At 45.2% G+C, this 24,308-nt stretch overlaps 3 protein-coding genes across 3 annotated transcripts; 2 read left to right on the forward strand and 1 right to left on the reverse strand. All coding sequences in view use genetic code 11, as the record gives it.

The window, feature by feature from the left end:
* Positions 1 to 1,830: 1,830 nt before the first annotated feature.
* EGR_02329 (Deoxycytidylate deaminase) lies at positions 1,831 to 3,333 on the reverse strand (the record flags this gene model as incomplete). The annotated part of the gene is made up of 5 exons (XM_024491578.1): positions 1,831 to 1,966; positions 2,154 to 2,321; positions 2,469 to 2,608; positions 2,831 to 2,932; positions 3,319 to 3,333. 5 exons carry the CDS (start codon positions 3,331 to 3,333, stop codon positions 1,831 to 1,833), a joined length of 561 nt encoding a protein of 186 aa, XP_024354084.1.
* Positions 3,334 to 3,854: 521 nt separating this feature from the next.
* Positions 3,855 to 7,874, forward strand: EGR_02330 (erythrocyte membrane protein; the record flags this gene model as incomplete). Its single annotated transcript, XM_024491579.1, has 4 exons — positions 3,855 to 4,232; positions 4,311 to 4,661; positions 7,252 to 7,343; positions 7,799 to 7,874. The coding sequence occupies 4 exons, from the start codon at positions 3,855 to 3,857 to the stop codon at positions 7,872 to 7,874; spliced, it is 897 nt and encodes a 298-aa protein (XP_024354085.1).
* A 6,715-nt stretch (positions 7,875 to 14,589) lies between these two features.
* Positions 14,590 to 17,909, forward strand: EGR_02331 (Pre-B-cell leukemia transcription factor 4; the record flags this gene model as incomplete). The annotated part of the gene is made up of 3 exons (XM_024491580.1): positions 14,590 to 15,184; positions 15,625 to 16,448; positions 17,268 to 17,909. 3 exons carry the CDS (start codon positions 14,590 to 14,592, stop codon positions 17,907 to 17,909), a joined length of 2,061 nt encoding a protein of 686 aa, XP_024354086.1.
* Between the last annotated feature and the right edge of the window lie 6,399 nt (positions 17,910 to 24,308).

Raw genomic sequence — 24,308 nt, forward strand, 5'->3', positions numbered from 1 at the left:
TGTCCCTCATTTTAGAGTACAAATCGTCTCACGGGCAAGTTTTGCGGTGGTATGTGGTCATGCGTTGTCTTATAGGACTAGGGATATTTTTGACCGTCTTTGAAGAAGAAGGCATCGTTGTGCACGTTCGAATTGTCTGGTGTCGAGTATATCTCTGGCGTAGGTGTTCGATCTTCGACGAGAGATTGAAAGTGAACAATTGGGTCTGTAGTCTGCTATACGCATGGGAGCATGGTCGTGTAGATGATAGGTTGGGTGGCCGTCGATGCAGGGTCATTATTGTTGTCCTGTAGCTTTAGGGGTGGGACTGTTCCTACTGGTTGGCTGATTCCGAGTGCTACTAGGCCAAGTTTTAGTTGCACGCAATGAAATTGCAGCGAGAAGTCAAGTTTCAGCCGTCATTTTTGCGGCCATAAAAACACCCGCGTCTTTTGTCCACCGTATGCAAAGCGTGGTCTTGCAAGCGTGAATTATTGCTCAGTTCAGAGTTGGAATTTAAAAGTTACTTCTCACTCAAGAAGATTGAAGAAGTGAGAAAGGAATAGGCGGTCTTCGAGGCTTATTGGCATCCGCTAACGCATGACATCCGACACCCATTCTCCTGGCTCTTTCGCTCTCCAGTCAATGCATGTATAAAGGATAATTGTTCTTGGCACATTAATCTCAAATTACTTAATGGTAGCACGGGATTCTTCGTGATCGAGGCTGGAGTGTTTTCCTGAAGATGATGCATCATTAGAGGATTCACTAGAACCATATGTTTAAGATACTCCTGGCTTGCACTTTCTGCCATCTCACATCGGACCCTCTCCAAATGCTTTCCAGGTCAGGAGACGTGCTCAAAGTTACAGAGTAGGCAACTTAGAATCAAATTCCAAGGTACATTTTATGCGCATTCAAAACAAGAGGTAAATGGTGAGAGGCACAATTAGGAGTATCGATGAACTAGTGTGTATTTATGCTTTATAATGCGAAGAAGCAATCGCACTTTTCCAATCCATACAAGCTCCGAGCCATCGCACGAGCAATCCCGGAGAGTTTTGGACTATCCCATGAGTGATCAAGAAGTATCATCTCCTTTTTTACAGCCTGAAATCGAATTTAGAAGGCTGGTCGCGTTCTTCATTTGAAGACCGACTCGATTTATCCATCTGGGTGTAGGTTTAATGTGTTGCTTTGCATTCAGTATGTCACTTGGTCAAGATATTCAAATCAACAAATATCGTACAATTCAATATTGGTCAATTTTACCCCTCTAAACTGTTATTTTTGAGTCGAAGTTACGCGGACATCCCCCCTGAATATAAGACGTAAAATGGGCTTCCAAGTAATGGTTTTTTCGAGGATTGAGCATTTACTTCGAGCACATCTGGCTCCCCAAACATTCACAAAAACACGTCCGAGTGGGTGATGACGGTAACCGATTTTAGAGATGATTAGCGACTCAGCTATTGCACGGAATTGTGCATTACTCTCTAGTTTGTTGCTTCAAGATCAACTTACGATTGCCACTATTCTTGATGGGGGTGGGACGCCATTTAGGTAATGGTGGCGCATTGCGAAACAAGTCTACGTTGCCTCATACCTCACAAAGGCTACGCATCAGTATTGTTATTCTCGAATGGGGTCAAATTCATTATCTCAACCAAATAAAAGATGATGGGTGGACTAACCATCCTGAAACCGGGATGCATCTAAATATGGAAGTTTGGTCCCAAAACTGTTTTAAATTGTCGCGGCTACGATAAGTTTCAACCATCTGATTTCAAACACGAAATCCGACTCCATCGGTAGATTCCTAAGAGTTGCACGGTTTAATTGCATCACAAATTAGGCCTGTGATATTGGGAATGAGTGAAAATTGTTAATGGGATCCTTCGGAATGCCAGGAGGATAGCTGGGATTCAGAAGACGCATCAAGTATAAAACAGCTGGCTTTATTGCCATCTCGACGGAGGAGTAAAGCCTACGTATTACCGTTGCATACCAACTACAAGCAATATAAACTTCAGATCCCTGTGAAATGTAGTAACATTCAACTGAGATCGATTATAATCTTCCGATCGGTTCGTTTGAAAGGACTGTAACAAAAACAGCTGTTTTAAAATAGGTGGTTGAAATTCTGCGCATGATGCAAGAAATCGGTGACTTACGTCAGTTTCACGTTCGCTTTCAAAAACATGATTTTTGAAGCATCGTAGGATGGGGTGCCAGCCCTCTTCTCGTCAAAGTAAATAACTTCTCTAATACCCGACTGAATCATAACTTTGGCGCATTCGTGACAGGGGAAGAGAGTGAGGTAGATTTTGCACCCTTTGATACTTAGAGTGTTCTTGTTAAGCACGGCATTCAGTTCTGCGTGGCAAACTAGATGCAAAACGGTATAATGGTCATAAAATAGCATGGTGGACAAATTGTGGAACGAGAAAGATGTTATACACATGGATAAAATACAGTGCGGTTAGGACGTGCCATAGAAATTTTTGTTTTGCAATGGATCTTCCTGCCTCTTTGTCCACGGCAATTCGTCATCCGATAGCCCAATAGGCATTCCATTATAACCCATGGAGACAATTTTGTTATCGCTGTCGACAATACAAGCCCCAACCTGAAGAGAATAAAAATACATCAAATGGTTATCAGTTCCACAATTACAATACATTTAAGCCTCCTAACTTCTGCACAAGAAAATCCTACAACCATATTATCCATAAAAATATCCAACATGAGTATTGCAAGTGGTTGACTTTAAAATAGCAGGAAAAAAGGCACGCTAGAAGCGAAGATCTCCCACGTTGAAGACTGAGCAGTGCAATGAAGTAGTACATACCTGAGTGACAGGATCTTTGCTCCGCATAGCGGAGAGGAAGGCGAGAGCCATGAAATATTCATCCCACTGGAGATGATTGTCACGTTTGGCCTGCTGCAGTGGCTGGAATAATTTTAAGCGTCCCAAATAATCTGAAATTTCAGCATGTATGAACAATATTTCATCAACTGGATTAAAAATGCCACGTAAATGAAAAATTCACTGCTGGCAAGTATTTTTCACAGGCAAAAAACATCAAAAAACACATGAAACAGAGCAAGATGTGAGTCGAAACTATTTCCTAGCCTGATAAACCGCCTCTACCATCCCCGTCCATCCTCAAACAGCCAAAAACTACGACAAAAGAAGACAGGGTTACCTCAGAAAATGCGCGCCAACAATCATGTAATAAAACAAAACAATATATGAATGATAAAGTTCATTTCTTAATTAGTGCTTAAAGTTCCATTCTCACTTATTTCTGGGCATTAAACGTTTGATCATCTTACTCTGTCTAACAACATCTAGTTGTTTTTATAAGAGACCTACTTCATATTTACTACTGGCAAACAAATATTCTTTTTGTAATCTTAAGCTTTAGTTGCCTACCAAAAAATAAAATGATAAAAAATCTGCGATGGTGGTTTCCACTTTAGGTCATGTGCAGAATTTCATGTGAGCTTCATTTCATCATCTTTGGCTATAATGGAAACACTTGTTTGCTTAAATTTTTAATTTACTTTCAGGGCATACGTCTGGGCTACTTGTTTTTTATTCTGATGAAATCAATATTGTTGAAACTGCAAGCATAGCATTCACATTAGCGTATTTTCTGATATAAAGTGTAGGCAAATATGTTTTTAACTTAACAATACTTGATTATATAGTTTTAATAGTAAATATGCTTTATTTTTTTAGACCTTAAGTTTTGTTTAAATTTTTCACGTAATTTATTTGTATCTCGACAACTAGAGTTGGTCTTGGCGCGCCCAGTTTATATTAATGATTTTATGGTTCTTGTGACTATCACTGGTGTCACCTTCTGATGGAGACCCTACATTGTGCTGACCCCAAATCATTGATGTCTTCTACATTCAGTTTCAATATGGCAAACTTCAAATTGACCAATGTCGAGGCTTCTCCTTGTATTTTGAAAAGTGAATCTGATACAAATAGCACTGGGCGGCCTGTTTCCATTATATTAACAAGAACTCCTAGCACTCCAAGTAATTATGTCCATGTGCTTCGTTGTTCATCGTGTGATTTTTCTACATTGCTTCTCTCAACTCTAAGAGAACACATTAAAAATCATCATTCCTCGATCGAGTCAATTTTGCTGCTTTCATGCCCTCATTGTGGTAGCTCTTCGACTGAAAGAAATCTGCTTGATGAGCACATGAAGCTTTATCACTTTAACTTTGAGGTAACATTCATTTTTAGTTTATATACTGCATAAAACCATTTGACTGAAGATGAAATTTGTTATAAATTTCAATTTTAGCCTGCGTCATACAAATTCGTGGAATCTCGTTATGCAATAATAACCTCGGATTCAGCACCAGCAACAACCATGACACTTCCTCTCACTATCTCTCCGTCGACCACTGTCGGCAGTCTTCGAGTGGGCTTGACCAGTCCACCGCATTTGCAGCCTCCATCCTCAAATTGCCCCTCCAATTCCCCAGTTTCAATAGCTGCTGCGCTACCACCACAGTCATCATCTCCTCCTACCATTACTTCAGCGGTTGGTAGTGCTCCCTCCCGGCTTACGGCTCAGACCGACCCGGGTCCTACAATTCCAGAGAGGACAAACACCGTTCAGGGCTCGCGCCGGCGAAAAGCCACCACACCCGTAAGTCGGAACTTTCCATTATGTTTTTTTATCTCAGCATCATTAGTCAAAGCGTCTGCAACTCAATTTTTCATTAAATTTGTATAAGTTTATGGTAGATACTAAAATCTCTTGGTACCCTAAAATTATTTCATCTCTCAAATTACAGTGTAAAAATTGTTGATTTATAATTATTTGCTCGGTTTTCCATGAGTTTTTTTGTCAAAAAAATTACACCACCATTGACTTGATAACGCATAAACTGCTTTAGTTAAATTTTTCTGTTACGTGTTATTTTTATGAAATACATCGCTGCCCATTTCGCTGTCTAGTTGGCCTTCTGAGGCGCCTGTTATTTGTTCTTCGTGTTCCGTACAAAAAGCATTTATCCTTAATTTGTGTTTGGCCAATTCGATTTCACCTGGTATTTATACATTATTCATATTTTGATAATTTTTGCACAATCGAGTGCTGCGAGGTCGAGTTCCATCTAGGGTCTCTAAGAAGACCCCCATGTCTTTAATTTATGCATCCCCTGATGAAATCTGCTGGAGTCTGTCATGGATCAATTGGGGTTGAATGATGTCACCTGAAATACTCGCTTGGGATGTTTTTCAAATAAGTGCAGTCGAAGTCTTTCTTTCTCACATAAGCTCACATTAATGAGAATCTTTCACTTAATCCTAGTTATCCTCTGCATTTAAAATTGATTTCGTTTAATGGCCAATAGTTATGACTATTTATATTTATCTGTTGCTAAATGCTCATCAATGACTCTATTTGGTTAAAAAAACTTCGTCCTTAAAATATGCACGAATGCTCTAAATAAAGGTGTGAATTTGTTCTCATTGCATAAATCTGAGTTGTTTATCCCCGAATTACGATTCCATCATTATGTGCTTGCCAAGAAGCAGAATCGATTCTCAGATGAGGCCAAGTGATTAAAAGTCTGCACTGTGTCTATAATAGACTTACTTTTTGATTGCCCAATCTTATTATCATTTTTGGGGGCCTCAGCTGAAATGCTTATGCTGAGCCTAAGACTCTGCAGCGGTGTTTTGATTTTTGGAAAACTGGTGGTGAGCACATTGCATAGACAAGTGCCTCCAGAAGTGGACGTATGTGCAGCAGATGGGTAATTTTACCTCATAAGCACCACAGTGTAGTGCCGAAAGATAATTTTCTGCTCACTCACTCACTGACGTGTTTCACTGCGATGTGACTGAACGCAGTCTAGCTGTAGCAGTGATTCAATCGTAAACCATTCGATCGTTTGATGTTCCGATATGCGCTAGACTCTAAGAGCAACCCCACAGAATTAAAATATTCCATCTGAGGCTCATATTTACCACCTGGAAGAACGAATGCGAGGGGGGCAGGGAATAGCTTTGTTCACTCAAGTCACATGCCTCCACCAGTAGGCCCATCTAATTCACTCTTGCCGCCCCTCCTCCTCCTCCTCGTCCCCCTTTAAACGGCACTGTCGTGGTGAGCGGTGTGTGCGCTAGCGCGTACTCCCGTCACCCACCTGATGACTCATGTTATAGTCACGGCTCCAAGGCTCCGTCTGTGGCCGCGACTGACAGAGGGAGGCGATCCTCTCATCCGTGGACGCATACTCGCACATCTCACCCATACACCAATAAGCATCCACCCGCCTCCTGCTCACGCACACGCTCATGAGAAGTTTTTCGCTCTTACCTCTGATTGGTAGGTAAATTCTACTCAGGCAACGATTAATAGGGTTAATTAGCATCCCGTGATCACCGTGGAGCGGCTCAAGTTTCATAGCCAGGTGGTTAAAATCAATGCGGACGGAGGAGTTTGTTTACTTAAGCCTGCTCAGTCAACTCGACATAAGTTAAGAATGTTTAAAATAACACCACCAAGGACAGAGGGAGAGAGTTGGGTTAGTAAGTGAATGCCCTCCCCCCCGCAGTTATGCGAATAGGCAAATAGTTTAAGGGCATGCTCTCTTTTCTCGTCTGATTCTGCGTTTCATTATTAAACTCTCCCCAACCTCTGAGTTAGGAGATTTCGTCTGCACCTAATGGTGACAGCCGCGCCACATTCATTCATAGAGATGTCTTTATGTGTGTGTATGAGTGCAAGTGGTTTTTTGGAAATTCCTCGCTCCTGCTACTCTCTCTCCACTTCTTTTGCTCCATGAGCGCAAAGTCCACCTTTAGCCTCTGTCAGTTGGACCGCTAGCGCATACGGTCCCGGAGGCGCTTTCGGATTTAGCTTGAGCTGCACACCGCCCACCGCATTCCCAGCACTTAACGCTCTTTGACCCAACTGGTACAGCCATGGTCTTTCGATATACAATTTCTCAAATTTGTGTGTGCATTTTCCATCTGACGAGATAAAAGTCATTTTTATAACCCCAACCATATTAACACAATCTTTAATAATGAATTAAAGCCTTAGGAGTCAAAATTGTATAAGATAATTATGATCTAATCAACGAAGGAGTACAACAACCGATTTGAGTACTTTGGGATTGGAGTCAATCCAAAAGTTGTGGATTGAGGTTTATAGAGTACAACGTGCAGTAACAGAAAATTTGTCACAACTAGCTGTCTTTGGCATAAATGTTTGTTTACTTCAGCGTCATTACTCTCTGAGTTCTCTGAATTTGAATGCTTATTGTCTGACGCTGTCTATGCTCCGTACAACTTCAGTGGTGACTTCCAATATAGTGTAAGTTTTGAAAGGAATCGTTACCTACTGCTCCCTCTAAACAAATCAAGCAAGGTACTAAATTAATTTTGGAAAAATGGTTTTTTTTCCAAATAGGGATAGTAGATGAGATTGAGCTAAAGCGTTTCTAATGCATCCAATATCCATTTAACCAACTATTGCTTGAAATTTTGACACATGCTTTAGGCTTTTGTGAGCAAATAGCTTCATTAGAGTCGGTAAGCTTCGACTATTTGGGAAGAAGACACATTGTGATTATGTTGTCTCTATAATACCGCCTCTGTCAAATAGTTGAGAGAATTGCAATGCATGACTTCTCATTTTCCAAGCCCAAACTTTGTGATGCAGTTACCCCTGGGCTGCAGTTGTAACAGCGGTGCTGAACGTGGTAAGTCAACTCATTGGCTGTGCTAACTCGGGACGCGTAGAAGTCATATGTTTATGTGTTGTCGCAGGGCCGTGGGCCTGAGTGCTGGTGCTCGTGAAGGCAGCAGGCAGCCAAGCGGGGTTGGGGTGGTGGCAGGCCTTTGATTATATAAACTGTAATCACATGATGGCAGCATGCACGAGTTGGAGGGTGGGCGCACGTCCGCACGCGTCCGTGCGCGTGTCCACGAGTCCAACATTCTCAATTTTCATAGCTAAATGGACACTAGTCTGTTCCAATCTTCAGTCATGCACAAAGTATGCATGCGCCTATGAAAGTATGCCCGAATGCGTGCGAGTGCACCCACAAGTGGTCGCGACTTCGGCCACCACACGCAATAGCACAAATGCGCACGTACGTACGCACGCACGTATGTGCATGCGCACGCATATACATACACCGGATGAGATGAGAGTGCTCGTAGTGTAAACAGACTCTCATTTGGACTAAACTCGGTGATGTGTGAGTGCGTGCACGTGTATGCACGTATACCTATCACAACCATCATATTTGTCATCACCACCGTTACTATACTTGTAAAAGACTTTGTTAATCATTGTGGAGCTCGTGCATCTCCGCGTCACAAGCGATCGGTAGCATGGAGGAGGTACCACTCGTCAACCCGATCCGCAGCACTTCATTAGCCATCACTATTTAATCAAGGCAATAAACTTTGGATAAGTGGATGAATGAAATGTGTTTTGATAGCAATCCTAAGCACACAGCACCTTTAGACGTATTCATCTACTGCCACAGCAGTTAAATTCAGTTTAAGACAAAAATCACGGGTCATCTGGGAACCGAATGGGAGTACAAGGTCAGATCACCACATACAAGATGCAGCTTCGTATGAAGCAGTCAAATGTGTATGGCAAACTGAGATGAGGCTATGCGCCTCAGACGTGGCATCTTTCATTGAGCAGGGAGGTATACTCGTCTACCGAGTAAGTACTCAAAGCTGGAAAGGAGGACAATTAGCGCCTCTCGTGGCTAACTACTTCCGGTCTTTAAGATTGTCGCAGCTACTCCTGCTCTTCTGCCCCACGCGTGAGCACTCCATATCCTTCAAATCATCCTGTTCTTGCTCCTTTTTCTTGGTCACGTTCGACCAGACATGTCCAAGCAAAAATATTCCCCTCTTGGCATCTCTACTTCATTGGTAATTGCTGAACCACTCAGTCTACAAACCATGTCTAATGCACATACATATTCGATAACTATCTCATTAGAACTAGGGTTAGAAGAATGGAGGCTCGGTATGATATAAGAGCTAAGTACTTGGTGTCGGGGAAGAGATGAGACGTATTCTTATGGCGATGGAATAATCAGAGCGGGCCAGTAGCTCGCGAAAGAGCAACTGTTTCAGAGGCATTTTCCATGTTGCTGGGTCATTAATTATATCGCCTCCCTACCACCCCCTCCCCCTACCCCACTCCAAAACCATTTTCATCTTCAAAGGCCGCGCCTGAGCTATGTCCATCACACACGCCTATCTACCACCCACCCACTCCAAGTGTTTGTGCCCAAACATGCACACAGGCACACAGCTATTCATCACCCATTTCCCTCATCCCTGTGGCACCACACAAACTTGCACCCACATACACATGGGACAGAGTTTGCTAGGTGGGCGTCTGCCTGCGTGCGTGCGTGAGAGCGGACGATCTGGCGAGCGCGAAATCTTGCATCCAGTTTATCGATCCTGCGTCCTCGTAGCACACAAACACACACATGCACACGCACTCGCCCGGACACAGCTCTCTGGCGGCAACTGTACCCATGTTGCCTCCCCTCATTCTCCCAGCATCGTCACCATCATCCCCATACAAGTGTGCGTGTGTTGATGCTCGGGCGAAGTGCGTCGGTGCATGCGACGCGCATCGTACTGATGGAGGCACGTGCGCACGTCACCGAGTGGCCGAGCAAACGCTCTAGCCAGACTATGCCGTGGTAGCAGCAGGACCGCGTGCCTATGTCGTTCATACACGATGGGTTGGGGTGGGGGGGGGGGGGGGAGGGAGCGATAGGGAAAAGAGATGCCCATGGCTAGGTAATCCCTGTGAGCTGCGGTGATTTCCGTCGTCCTTAATTGGCCGTCCGCTTGCCTCCTTGCTAGTGCAAGCGTACGATAATTCACCGGTGCAAACGAACTTACATAAATTTCAAAATTTAACGCACATACACACTCATACAGTTAGGGTGCTTGAAGCAGAGACCACTTAAAAATATACTTGCCATTGTCCAAAATTTTAAGCATACCAATATAGTGTTCATACTCAAACACTAACTGACATTTTCATCTTTGTTTAGCATCCATGAAATTCAGTTAATTTTGCACATCTTGAATGAGGTCATGTCTCAAAACGCATGCGATTCAGTTTTCTTTGTTTGGTAAACCAGATTTTGCTCTTGAAATTTGCTAATTCATGTGCTCATGACAGAACCAAATTTAAAGGGGTTTGCACAAATAATGATCGGCTTGCATTTTACTGTACAATAAGGAGTAGGTAAATGTTCATTTGCAAAACTAAGTTCTGATGGAATTCCTAGTGAATGGAAATTTTGCCTTCATTTATCAGAGTGGTTTAAATAGCTCCTTTATTACCAATTTCGAGCTCTCTCCTGTAGTTTTATACGAGAAAATATTAGGCACCGAATTTTATTGATAAATAATTGTATGTTTTTTCTTGATCTGATTTATAAACTGGTTGGTGGAGATCGCGGGGACGTCACCTAATGTGATACAACATTTGCGATTGCACCTGCCTCATCAGTAGACAGAGCAACGGTCCTGCTCTGTGGTCTGTTTACCTATTCATCGTCACGTGGGGCAGTGAGCGCCCCAGCAACCGACAAGAGTTCCCGTCTCTATGGCGCTAGAGGAAGGTCGGGGTGGGGATGGCTTCTAAGCCTGCCTGACTCATGCGCACTGCACACCGATGCAATGCATCTGCTTTCTCAAGGAATTCACCTGTCCCGCCCGCTAGCACGCAGTAAAATACAGCACAGATACGGGAAAAAATACACCAAAACACAGAGAGAGGAAGAGAGAGACGGACACACGTGGTTGGGCAAGCAGGAGGTGCTATCGATCTCCTACTCGCCTCTTACTCGCATTCCGCACCGTGCGTCCACTCCACCAAACAACTCACACCACTCAGACGCAACCGCCACCACTACTACACTACATGCTTTAGCTTAAACGCGCACACATACACCCACACTCACTTTGCCCTAGACTCGTCTTCTGTTTAATTCCTGTCTTTGAGCTCGGAGGACAAGTTACCCCCTTGTTAATTATGCTCTCCTAATCACAGCTTAAGATCAGTGCACAAAACTTCTGTAAATCTGGAGCACGCATCTTTCTTTCATAATTTCCTAGCTTGTATAATTGCGGTCTAATAGCTAAAATTCCACATGAAGGCTCGGGCATTGAGTTACGATGTTGATTGGTTGAGTACGCTTTCGGGGTGTGGGTGTGCGCTGACGCCTGAGTTACCGGCGTAGCCAATGAGACTTGAGTGCGATGCACGTTCCCGTCCCCAATAGCTGAGCAGAGGCGGATAAGTAGTTTAAGAAGCGTATCACCTCCCACCATAGTAAATGGGCAAACTCACAACTAACTCCTGCCACTACTTTTCATTCTTGATTCCACTTTCAAGGCAATGGGTAGGCTGAACCACGCCTAGTTCTTGATAAGAATAAATTATTTTTGGTTCCCTTAATTAGGGCAAATTGCCAGCGGCTGCTTTGGCCATGAACGGAGAGGGGGAGGATCTGGTAGAGCAAGTTTGCAAGCGGATGAAAATGGAAAGGGAGCCGGAGGCTAACGGTGATGTAAACATTAGCCCCATCCCACCCATCCCTTCCTCCTCGATAACTCGCTCACAGACCGCTATGGTGTGCAGTGTCAACGGTCTTATGGAGGCCCTGAAAGGACAGCAGCATGGCGCTGAGAGTACTGCTACCACGACTACCGCTACCACCGTTACTACTGCTACACCAAAAGTCACAACAGCAATAATGATGGATGCGAATTCAGCAAAGAACTTCGTTACTCAACTGCTTGCAGCTGCTGCTGCTGGACAGGGCAGAATTGAGGTGGGTGGAACCGGCACAGCAACTGCTGGTGCCACCGCTGCAGCTCCTTTGTCCGGTGAACAAGCCCTTGACATGTCGGTAAGTCTACCCCACTCTCCAATAAGGTGATCATGTTCTGCGTTCTATGATTCCTCTGACATTAGAAAGGGATCGTTTAGGTTAATTCAGCAAGTGTGAAATCCTCTCTCTAGGCAGTATTATCAGTCGCTCCCACATGACTATTGAAATGAGTTTCAATCGTCACGCAGTTGATGACCTGAGGTCACATTGTATTGACCTATAGTAAACAAATAATTACTTAAATGAATGCCGAATTTCTCTTATAAAGCCAAAAATATTAATGTTAAAGAAGAATACAGCAAAACTCTAGCACTTTATGTTATGGGAAGAGGCTATAAATTCCACTTGAGTTATCATGAAATGAGATTTTGTTGGGATGCTTTGGGGCGTTTCAGGGCGACTGTTGGAGGACACGTTTGTGGGGACTTTAGAATCTCCGTAAAAAGGAGCAGTGCAGTAGAGGTATTTTGAATTGGAGATGATGCAAACACTAACGAACCAATTTGAACCCTTATTCTGACTAAAACGGTCTCGGTGCTCTCTTGAGATGTCACATCTAATATAGCTATTTTTTAAAGAATTACTCTGGCCAATTTGTGTGCCGAACTTTCTAAGACATGGCGTGAAATAAAATGTCGCAAATGATGGCTAAACGGATGGTAGTATTCGGTGGCTTAACTGAGGGATAATTTATGGTGAATACAGGCGTACCATTTTGTGATAAAAAGGCGAGTAGGTCACAACGAAACATTGGGTGGGATAGGTGGCGCAGAGAGGTGACCAATCAGCGTTTGAGCGACACTCGGTTGCGGTGTTCCTTGGTGCGATACTTGCACGGCCTCGGAGACAGGTGCTTGTAGTTCTCAGCAGTTGCTATGCTCTGGACTGGAAAAGGGAGCAATGGAAGGGAGGTGGAATTTATTTGAGGTGACAGCCCCTCCTAGATGCAATCCCCCCCACCCACACTCCCACCTCTTGGCAGGTGAAAGTGAACCACATCATATCCGACCCCTCTCAAATGCACCCGATTTGTGACTCAGCCTCTCACCGTGGAGACGGTGGTGTCAGGTGCTGCCAAAATAGCTTGCCTATTAATCGCCACATATCTATGCAAAACTTAGTCGCAATGCATTTTTCTAGTGACTTGGTGGAGCCTTTTAAGGTAGCCATCAATATGAATACCGAACTCCCACAAATCGTCTTTATTATCACTTACGCCACAGGTGGAAAATCAACTCTAGTTGTGTTACGACGCACAAACATTTTCTCTTCCCTCCCCCGGAAAACTGAGTGTTGCAGTAAAATGTGACAGTGATTAGATCGTACGAGAATATGCATCAGGTGACTGCCACAACTTTTATCCATTTTAAATGCAAGCCGAACTGAACACCTCAATCTAGACAAAGTTTGGTTGGATAATGCGAACTAGGGATGTGCAATAACCTCCTGACTGTGAAAGGTTCCAGTCGAGAATCACTTTATAATTTACTTTAACTACTTCCTAATTGAGTGATTATTGAAGCAAGGATATTAACGCCGTTAAACTTGATAGAAGCAATATTGCCATACCTCTCAATAGCACTTGAAACTATCTGTAGGTACATCTGCGATGCAAGTTAGAGAAGTGGCCGGAGGGTACACACTGAATAAGTGGGACAACGTGATCAGTAGCTTTCCTTAAGGCCTCATGTTGGTTCAATTTCATCAGTGGGTAATTTTTTAGCATACACATACGCACGCACACAAGCACATTCGCACATCATCGACAGTGTTTGCGATGTTGGTAGTTTGCGAAAGTAGGAGGGAAGGAAGGAAGGGGATGAGGGAAGGCATGAGGTAAGGGCATCACACACAAACATACTGCTCGCACACACACACGCACGATCCGCACATATTGCCCACCTTGGCCTCTCTCCCCCTCCTGCTGCCCGGTGTGCTGTACGCTGTGGACTGAGCTGTCACGCACTCCCATTGGCTCAGACGCGCGGACTAGCGGAAAAAGTGCGAGTGCGTGCGCATGCACACATCGACGCCCAATCGATAAAAGCAGTACAACGCACGCAAGCAGGCACTTGCGCTCGCAAACTGTGCACGCACATGCAACGACTCGCGTCGATGCATGTGCGTGCGCCCGGTGTAGGCGGGAGGAGGGGGTAGGGGAGAAATGGGCCAACAAATGCCTTCATTACTCTAGCTTACGGTCATCAGCAACAGCATGATCATCATCGCCTTCCACCGCTGGCACTGTCGCCTCCTCCTCCGAATCGTGGGAGAATGACTCACACGAGAGGTAGCAGTGCACACCGGGGGCGTCGATACTCTATAGATGCATAATTATGATCTACTGTATACTTCTCCTCTCTCCCAAAGAGGGCATTAACTTTTCCTAGTTAGCAAATGAGAGGCCAGAAGCCACCACTTCGTACGACACCTCCCAAAGTAGATGAGCTACTGCTTGTGAGTCTGGAGTGCTCGTTTATCAAACCACATAACTGATTTGTGCGGGTACATTTCTAAAATTCGAGCCCCAAGAATATATATTGTTCAAATGGAGAGCAAATCTGAAGGTCTGTTTGGAGTCCCTCTAGAATGTAGTCTCGATGCATTAAAAATTATTGTTGCTATGCTAACAGGTTATTTCACTGTTATTTCTACTAGATGAGACCCACAGTCGAAGCACAGCACCAACTGCAAGCTCAAATGAAAACCACTGAGCTTAAATTGGCCGATTTGATTCAAGCCGACCAACTGCAGGCCTCGGCCGCAAACGGCCTTGACGCACTGCGCTCCGCCCTGACGGCTCAGCTTACTGGTGCCGTGATACCACCGCCATCTGCGGGAGTGCAGCATATCACCATTGGTCTGCCCTCTACCTCACCCCAAACCACTGCTTCGATTGACATACCTAAGATGGACGCGGAGGCAGCGAAGCATCTGACCAACACGTCTCACCTCGTCAACATCTCCCAACTCCAAGCCCTCATATCGGCGTTAACGGGAGTCAAGGCCTCCCAAGTGCCTAAAGACTCCCTGAATGAGGTCATCTCCTCCCAAATGCTGTTGCAGTCCTCGCCCTCCCTTGTAACTAGCAATGCTTCGGCGCCGACTACAACACCCCTTGTGGCAGCGGCAGTGGATGGGCTTAGCTCGGGTGCAATTAGCTTCTCCAACGCAGGGCTGGCGCTGGCGTCCGCGCTGGCACCGCCTAGCACCACCAACTCCCTGAAGGGAATTACTCTGCCAACTGGAGAATGTGAGTATAAGCAAGAGGAGGGGTAAAAGTTAATTTATGCAAGCTGAGTGAATGAGTGAGTGGTGCTCAAATCAGAATTGCTAATTTGGCGGGTGTGCATGTCATCGCGCCTCATCGATTTTGTTGAGCAGTCCCTGCGTTCTGCATGTCATTACTCTACAGTGCCGAGCCCCCACCTCAATCAGGCACCTTCATTTGTCGTGGTGCGATAAGTCTCCTTCAATGAGACGTTCAAAGCCAATATCCATTCATCACTCATGTCAAGAATTTCTTCGACTTACGCCTTGGATCCATAATAGTTTTATTCATACTGGAAAAGTCTAATGACAAATATCTAACCGCCCCGTTATTTGGGTGATTCTCGATGAAAAGACGAATAAATTTGCAGTCCATGACTTCATAATTAATAAATAATCTAATAAGTTATTTTTAATTTTCAGTTATTCCAGTGGCAAGCCTAATTCCAGGCCAACCAGCCGGTCTGGGCTCCTTTGCCCTGACAAGTGGAGGTCCACCCAGCAGTTTAGCTAGCTTCGTGACAAGCCTGGGTGGTACACCGGTGACACCAGCAACTCCTGCCATCGCCTCCTCACAGCACCTAGCATCACGACCCCCACCACCACCGCCTCCACCACAATTGTCCTTTGATGCTGCTCTCTTTGCGACTGCTGCCGCAGCTGGTAGTCCTCTTAACATCGTGGCTCAGGCACCACCAACACCAGCAACACCGCAATTGCGAACTCAAGGATTCAGTCAGACCCAATCGATAAACAACGGCACTATGACGCCAGTCACCGTGGTCCCAGCTCTTCCCAGAAGCGACACGACCTCGCCCCATGTGGCCGTGCAGTCCCTCCGCGAGACCGCCAGCTGTACAAGTCTGGAGGAACTCTCCAGTGCCTGTGGCGCTGGTGGCGGTGGTAGTGGCAGTGGCGGTGGTGGAGCGGGCACGGACACGGACACCTCGGTGGTGGCAGCCGAGGAGGCTGGGACAGAGGGTCTACTCAATACCCATCTCGAGGTGACGACCGAGGACAGTGGTTCACCAATGAGCAGCGCCGGTGCACGCAAATCGACCTCCGCCTCTGGAAAAGCGAGTCGCCGCACAAGCAGTGGACTGGGTACTCGGCCGCATCGGCAGAACTTCACTGCATTACAAAACCGCATTCTCACCGACTGGTACAACTCGCACCATTACAAGCCCTACCCCTCCACCGAGGATACGAAAATGCTCGCGCAGAAGTCCGAACTCACCTACTCCCAGGTAGGTCCGGTCACCCCACTCGCTCCATCTCGCCACTACTTGAGTGAATTTGCAGAGGTAGACCAAACTGCTAGTGCGTACAAACTTTTGCCCCATCATACACCCCCACACACACACACGCACGAGTGCGCGAGTGTGCTTGCGTGTGTGTTGGGCGTCTTTGGTGCGCTTGCGCACACACCTGAAGGCATCGAAATGCGTGTCCTCAGAGGGGATTGGTTGGCAATCGGAGCCAATGGTAGCACAGCGACCTCAGCACACACCCACCGAGCGAGTGTGTGCGAATATCGATTGGGGTGCGCGAGCAAGTTGCTGTACCTGCGTGCGTTCACAGTGCGTATGTGTATGTAGGCGCAATGGGGAAAGGAAGCAGGCAGATGAACATGTGTGTGTGTGTGTGCCCGGCATATGGAGGAGAAGCAGGCAGAGGAGGAGGTTGTAGGTTAGGCCCAGATCGATGCGGTGCAGACGTTGGTGGACGTGTTCGCGCGTGCGTCCGTGGACACACACTCTGTGTCTGGGCGAGAGGAATCACCGTCAGGTTTACAGTAAAGTTTCCTTTTTCCTAATTTACTTAAGCATAGGAGTAACATCCATCTCGGGCACCTCTGTCTTAAATAATATTAGTATCCATGATTCCTTTTAATTATGACAGTCTAAATTCTGAAGCCATTATCATTAAAGGTTGAAAGAGCGTTGGGCTAGATTATTTTACGCGTGAATATGACTCGTCAATGAACTTTCACAAATCAGCCCAAGTTGTAGACGACAATTATTCTCCGATTACTCGACGCAAATGCATGGTTCGGTGTGTTGCAGGTGAAAAAGTGGTTTGCGAACAAGCGAGCTCGAACTTCGAATAATGGACTGCCGAAACCACTGCCTCCAACAGCCCCAGATACTCCGTCAACGGCATCTGCGGACACTTCGGCATTCGTGGCTGCCGCGGTGGCAGCTGCTGCGGCTGCCAACCAGTCAAGCCTGCTGCCCAACGGGAGCGCTGGAGTGATGATGCAGCCACAGCAGGCCCAACAGGCACAGACGACAGCGGGGACGAAGACGGGCAGTATTCTCGTGCCGTCAGGCCTCATGATTCGACCTAACGGAGCCACGCTGGCGGCAGCAGCTCTGAGTGCCGGAGGACTCACCATCCTTGCACCGCGACCACCACTCTCCTCTTCTCAACCGGCAGTAGTCACGCCCTCTACCACATCTGTCACTACAACCGCCATCACCTCTCCCAAAGCGACCCCCTCCGTGGCGACAGAAGGAACTGGAATTGAGGTTCCCTCAGTCTCTCCATCCCCAAATGCTACGGTGGTTGAGGAAACGCAGCAACCGTCCACATACCCCATCTGTTCACCATCTCCAGCTCATCTCAAAAAGGAAAATATGGAGGACAAAGTGGTAAAAGAGGAAAAGGATGATGAAGATGAGGGCAAAGCCAAGGAGGCCATTTAGCCCTCTTGCGTCTTTCTTCGGCTACCAGTTCTCTCTATTCCTCTCCCCCTCTCCATCTGTCCCTCATCACCCGTTCCTACCACCGCATTTATTCTTCACCACCCATGTCATTGCAACTGATTTCCTTTTATTACTAACTCTCCTCTTACTAGCAGCAGCGTCGTGCACGCGCTCTAAAGCACATCAGCATGACCCTCACCGGAACAGTCTGTGCTTCTATTTTACCTTTACTGATATTATTTAAGTAGAAACACGTCGTTCCAAGTACGTGTGTACATGTGTACAGCATCAGCATGACGGCTCGGGTTCAATTATAACCGTCCAAAGGTATTGCATCACCACCTCCACCACCACCACCGCTACTATTACGAACACTTATGCTTCCCACAATAAGGTCTTCTTAAATTTTTGCAATTGTGATACCCTCCCTCACTTTAACTTCTTCAGCTGGTGTCATGTATCTTCCTGTACGATGATTGATGAAATGTCGAGCCAAGTTTATCAAATAACAATTTTTCAAAAAGTTTGCTCTTCCCTCCCTCTGGATCAGTTTCTTGGGTATTTGACTCATAGGGGCCTAGCAACACAAACGAAATCAAAAAGTAGCTGTTCTGCAATTAATTTACCTGACACTAATGAACTGGTAGAAGCACCGTTAAGCCCTTTATGTTTATAATTAACCTTAAGAAACGTTCCAGCGACTCAAGCAATTAAAGTGATGGACTTATACACAGACATCACTATCACATTGCTTTGGACACACCTTTTCCCTTTAAAATGGTTACAAACGCATCACAGTTGAAAAAATTTGTTGACGACACCAATGATTTAGAAGTTCACCATTAGAAAAGAATATGTATTATCGACGTAGAGAGGATTTGGAGGGATACTGGCAACGCTCGGAGGTCATGTCACCCAGCGAAGGTACAATGACGGAGCCCTTCAGTGACCTCAGAACCAAAACCAAGACTTAAGCAAACAATCAACTCACTACATAGCCTATGGTAATACTTATGTTGTTTTAATGTCCCTTTCAGGGAGGAAACAATCAGGAAATTCGAATCTCGTGACCAGATCGTCCTCTCCCTTACCTAGTGACTGCGCCTCCCCTCCTTCTTGAACATTGTATTTTCCCGCTCTATCTTGTCACCTTTAATAAAGACGTCCAAAGCTAATCAACCGGGCTTGTCTAGGAACGCTAGGAATAGGGAAGCGGAGACCGACGAGTTTCGCTCCACACTATCTCCCTTTTGGGCTTCGGCAACAGCGCTCTCCTTGTGATCAAACTTCCGCGTCATCCATCTACCTGAAAACGTACTCGACCTCAACGTTACCATTACCTCTCATAAATACCACTGGGTCCTAAGTTTCTTCCCGTATGGTAAATTTATTGGGGGGTGGGAAATATGCTGGTCATCGTCGTTAGTCGTAGAAGTACTGGTCCACAATCAGAGTCACGTAACAAAGGACAAGATTAAACATAATGCAATGGTGATAGAATTCTACGTCTAATTCTTCTTGTTACGTTGATCTCACTTCACAGCTGCCCAGCCATCCATCCAGCTAGTATGGAAGTTGAGGAGGTATCAAGTGTTCACTTCGTTGACATCTTCATGCAGGTACTGTAGACAACTCCGTAAAAAAAAATTTTCTTACGGTTCAATGCAAATATTGCTTCAGTTGTTAATATCATTCCCACGGAACATGAGACTGGGGTAGTTGCCGTAGGTAGATGTCATTTCCGCCCTTCTGTTGGGTGTCGTCACCAATTCAATCATCTGCAGCGTATGCGTTTCTATTACTCCGCTAATGTTTATAACCCAGCAGTGAGAATATTTGTCCTTTGATACCAGGTTTGCTTTCCACTGCTATCAGTGTGGCACATCCCAGCCTTCCCTAAAGTCAGAAGAAGCCATAATAATCTGTTATAACATGTATCGTTGACGTTCAGTCGGGTCAGAGGCCAGGGGGCCCAGCGTAGGTACAATGGTGAACCCCATCATTGGGTCGGTACCGTATCATAAGCTACTATGCAAACACTGGCGTTATAATGGGCATGACTACCCATTTTAAGCATTACTGTTTGGGGAGCAGTATAGAAAATAAGAATAAGTTCGTAAGCAGAGGCAGTACACAATACTGTATCACCAACAAAATGTTGCTAACTGGGTTTGAACACTATGCACTTCTCAACTTTTTGTGGATTTCACTGTTGCTGTTGCTCCTGGATGCTGCTCCAATGCTATTCGCAGGGATCCGAAAAAACATGTAAACTGACACTGAGTGTGAGGGTAGACCTGGTGAGGAAAAACGAGCGGCACTGGTGACTGGGGTGATTTTTTACCTCACGTGCCATCTCATCTGACGGTTGATGGGACGGTCCTTTTGGCAAGGCAGTTGCGGGCCCATGTGGCTCTAAAAAGCGCACACATTGGGCACTTTATCAGGCAGAAATACAACACAATTTTTAAAAGAGCCTAGATTTGTTAGATAAAGGAGCATATTCGAATTTGCTCAAATGATGGGTCTGATTTACACAGCGAGGACGTCATGAGAAAGGTGAGAATTAGAAATAGAGGTAGCATTAACGGAGCTATTAATTGGGTCGCCGTCAATTACAAGCGCGTCGAGAGGCCTTATAAACTAGCCTTGCAATTTTTTTGCCTTAAAATTTCTATAGCAGACCTCCTGGATCCTACCAAGCCCGATAATCGGATAAGTAATAAGTAAGGACTTCAAAGCGGATGTCTATTGACCGACATAACGGATGCGGAAAGGAGGTGCGGTCAGGTTGCATGTGCCTGGTGGACATAGAAAAAGGACTGCCGGAGACTGAGCTAGATTCTGCAGTTATAGTAACTAATAAACCTCGGCCTTGCAGTAGTCATCATCGAGCAGCACCAGGCAAAGGCACAACTCTCTAGATTGCTTGTAGATTAGCCATCAATTGATGCTTATGATTAGTCGAAAAGAGCGTGTATCCAAGGTTCCATCCATCCCTAAGAGTTACCGCTGTGGAGATCTTTCCTTGAAATTAACAACATCCATGGAATCGGGCATCCAATCAGTTTAAATTTCCTTTAAATTGGGCACATACTTTACCCATTACTTTTAGCAAATCCTGTTTGCTACGGAAGACTTCCAACAGTGTTGTTATGATAATCTAAAATAGATTATAAAAATCACTATTTTTCTTTGGAACTTTGGCTATTTTTAATGTTATCTAATTAAAAAATAAAGAAAAAATGATTTCTTGCTGGTTGTGTGTGATGTTGCGAACACCTCTACCATCTTTGGCAGTTCAAACTTTCACATGTCGCCTATCCAGACTTCCCTGAAGGTGGAAGAAGACATTATACTGGGACAGGATATGCATTGCCGCGGTACAGATAGGCTGAGTAGCTACCAGCAATGGCTGGAGTCCATGCCTTTGGGTAGACTTAAAATGATCGTGCATTTCAGTGCCCACATAACTAAAAGGAAAAGTTAAACAAATAATTAAAGCATTGCATAGCCTCTCCTTTCTTTTGGGCGTCGTGCCCTGCGCTCCTCTTGTCGTCAAACTTTCCAGTCAGCCATCACGACGTAAACGGTGATAAACGATCTGCGCCAGTCATTAAATTTGAGTGCAACTGAGAAGGTACCTGACCACAACGTTGCTGAGGCTTCTTGGCAATTCCACTAGATATGAAGTTTCGTCCTGTCTGGGAAATGTATTTAAGGTAAAGAAGAATGTGCAAGTCATCACCTATGTCCATCGTCAGTCGTAAGAACACTGGATTATAATCCGGGTCTTTTAGTCACGGATGGTTTTTAATACAGTTTTACTTGTATGAGGTTTCGCGTCCATTCCTTTTTGCCACTCCAGCGTTGCCTAGTCATATCTACCTGGGTCCGATACAGTTAGTATAGAATTGGAAAAGGTGTCGCATAATCGCTTTGTTGACACCTCCATGCAAGCAACGCAGACAGCTCTGTAATAAACTTTTCCAAATGGTTCGCGACTAACGTCGCTTCGGACGTTAATGGTCTTCTTTCGTAAGAGGGAACTGGGGTAGTTGCCGAGGTTGGACGTCGTTCTCAGTTCTTCCTTTAGGGGTGGTCACAGATTCTCCCTAACCCACCATATACCCTTTTGCCGTCATGTTAAAATGTATCATTTTAGTAATTGGGATGGCAGTAGCTGTCCTTTATGATTGCGTTCACCTTATGCTTCCACCAATGTAGCACTTTGACACTCTGATGATGAAAAAAGACATAATACCGGGTAGAATGGGTATTTCCGACGTAGAGATACGATGAAGGGCTACTGGCACAGCCCAGATGCCATGCTGCTGGGCGAAAGCACAATGGCCGTGGTCTTCAGTGCCTGCAGAACTAAAACCAAAAACTAAATAACGAACAAAAGTATTTGACACACAAGCAGCTGGAGGATGTGATCCTCGTGGAAATAATATTTATTTGTAGGCTGGCTACTTCCTCGTTTTTTCTCCAAAGTGTTAGTAGCTTGCAGTTGTTCGAGTAAAACATGGGCAGTGAACCTGGTTTGGGAGTTTTGGGTTCTTAATGACTTATGTGTTGCAGTAAACCACATTGTAGAGTCGTGCTATTTGTTTCAGACTTGTTAATTTCTCGATTCAAGCTGAAGGAAGCTGTGGACAGATTGCCTCATAATTTCAAATACCTAAGCTTACTGGTTTGTGAGAGCTATTTTGGCACTCCGGGACTTTCTTGAAGACAAAAGAAGACAAAATGATGGGTCAGAATATGTATTGACACCGTGTAGAAGGGCTTGTTGGGTAGTGACATCCCTCAGAGGTTAGACCACCAGGCAGAGGTACAATGTCGTCACCAAAGCAAGCAATGTATTACATAGCCCCTCCCTCTCTATCGTCATATTCGGTGATCTCAGTCAACCTTCCCAGTCAACCATCACAACGAAATCAATGCTTTAAAAAATAAACTTTGCAACCAACCGCGCCAGTCATCGAAATCCCATGCCCCTGGGGAGATATTGACCGCCAAGTCACTGCTCCATCTTGGTAATTCTGCCGGAGCTGAAGTTTCGGCCTGTTCGGGAACTGGATTCGGGACGGGGAATGCGCTGTCCATTACGCGTGTCCATCGCTAATCATACGAACATCAAAGGTAAAGCAGGCATGTGACAAAGGGCAGGATTTAACACAGTTCGCGTCTATTCCTCCTTGCCACGTTGTTCTCACATCACAGCCGCCCATCCAAATCTATCTAAATTCTGTCTATACAGCTAGGTATCGAGAGTTCATATTTTTATTATCCTCATACAGGGAAGGTAGGCAGCTCCGTAAAGAAACTTGTTCACATAGCTCACGGCAAGCATAGCTTCGCTTGTTAGTAGCGTTCCCGCAGATCACGAGACTTGGGCAGTTGCCAAAAGTAGATTTCATTTTTAGTCTTTTTGCTAGGAATTGTCACAGGTCCTCTCATTCGCAGCATATGCCATTCTTCTGTCACGTTAAAGTTTATTGCCCAGGGCAGTTACCCTTTGTAAACAGGTTTGCTAACCGTAGGCACCAATGTAGTGTCTCAAGACTTCCCTGAAGACGAAAGAGGACATAATGCCAAGGTGGAATATAAATTATTGACGTACAGAAGGGCTGGAGGCCTTGGAGGAGGTACAATGATAGAGCTCCTAAGGAGGCAGCAACCAAAACCGAGGGGTAAATAAACAAGTAGCATTAACCCGAAATAGCTTTGTTGCGCTTCGCCCATTCAGTCTACACACTGTCTACAGTCAGCATACAGGCCATAGCGAAGGATCATAGTGAGGACCTTCACATTTTGTGTGCCTTGTAGCGCCTCCAGCGGTAGTGCAGATACTGCATTATAAGCCATTGGTATTTCATTGGATGGATTTTAGCAGTCGAAAAGGATTTCCTGCGAGAATTCAATACTATCTGATATATTCCTTCCAAACTCCAATTTAAAACGGGTGATGTCGACCCCTTTATATGGTGCTGGAGGACCGAAGTAAAGTACTTCCTTGGCCCTTCCAATTAATCAATATCTAATACACGATATTATTTTTTATTCACTTTAACTTCCAACATCTCCCTGAAATGTGGTTTTGCAAAGGCCTGACGCAAGTACCTAGGTGGGGGGGGGGAATTACAAATGAAGTAGCAGGGGAATCAGGAGGTCCAACTCCTCAGAATTTATTAGCAGACAGCCAATGAATTTTCAAGCTTCCGTCAGAATGCTCACTCGCACACCCAACGTAAAAGAAGAAACAAATTTATCAGCGCCAAGTACTATGTGTGAAAATAAAATAATCACATCCATTTGACTTGTAAGTTGGCGGTGGTAGTAATAATATGCTGGGACATCTAATGAAGGGAGTACAAAGTAGGGTGTCAGAAC

Source organism: Echinococcus granulosus (assembly GCF_000524195.1).
Source record: "Echinococcus granulosus chromosome Unknown EG_S00010, whole genome shotgun sequence".
NCBI lineage: Eukaryota > Metazoa > Platyhelminthes > Cestoda > Cyclophyllidea > Taeniidae > Echinococcus > Echinococcus granulosus.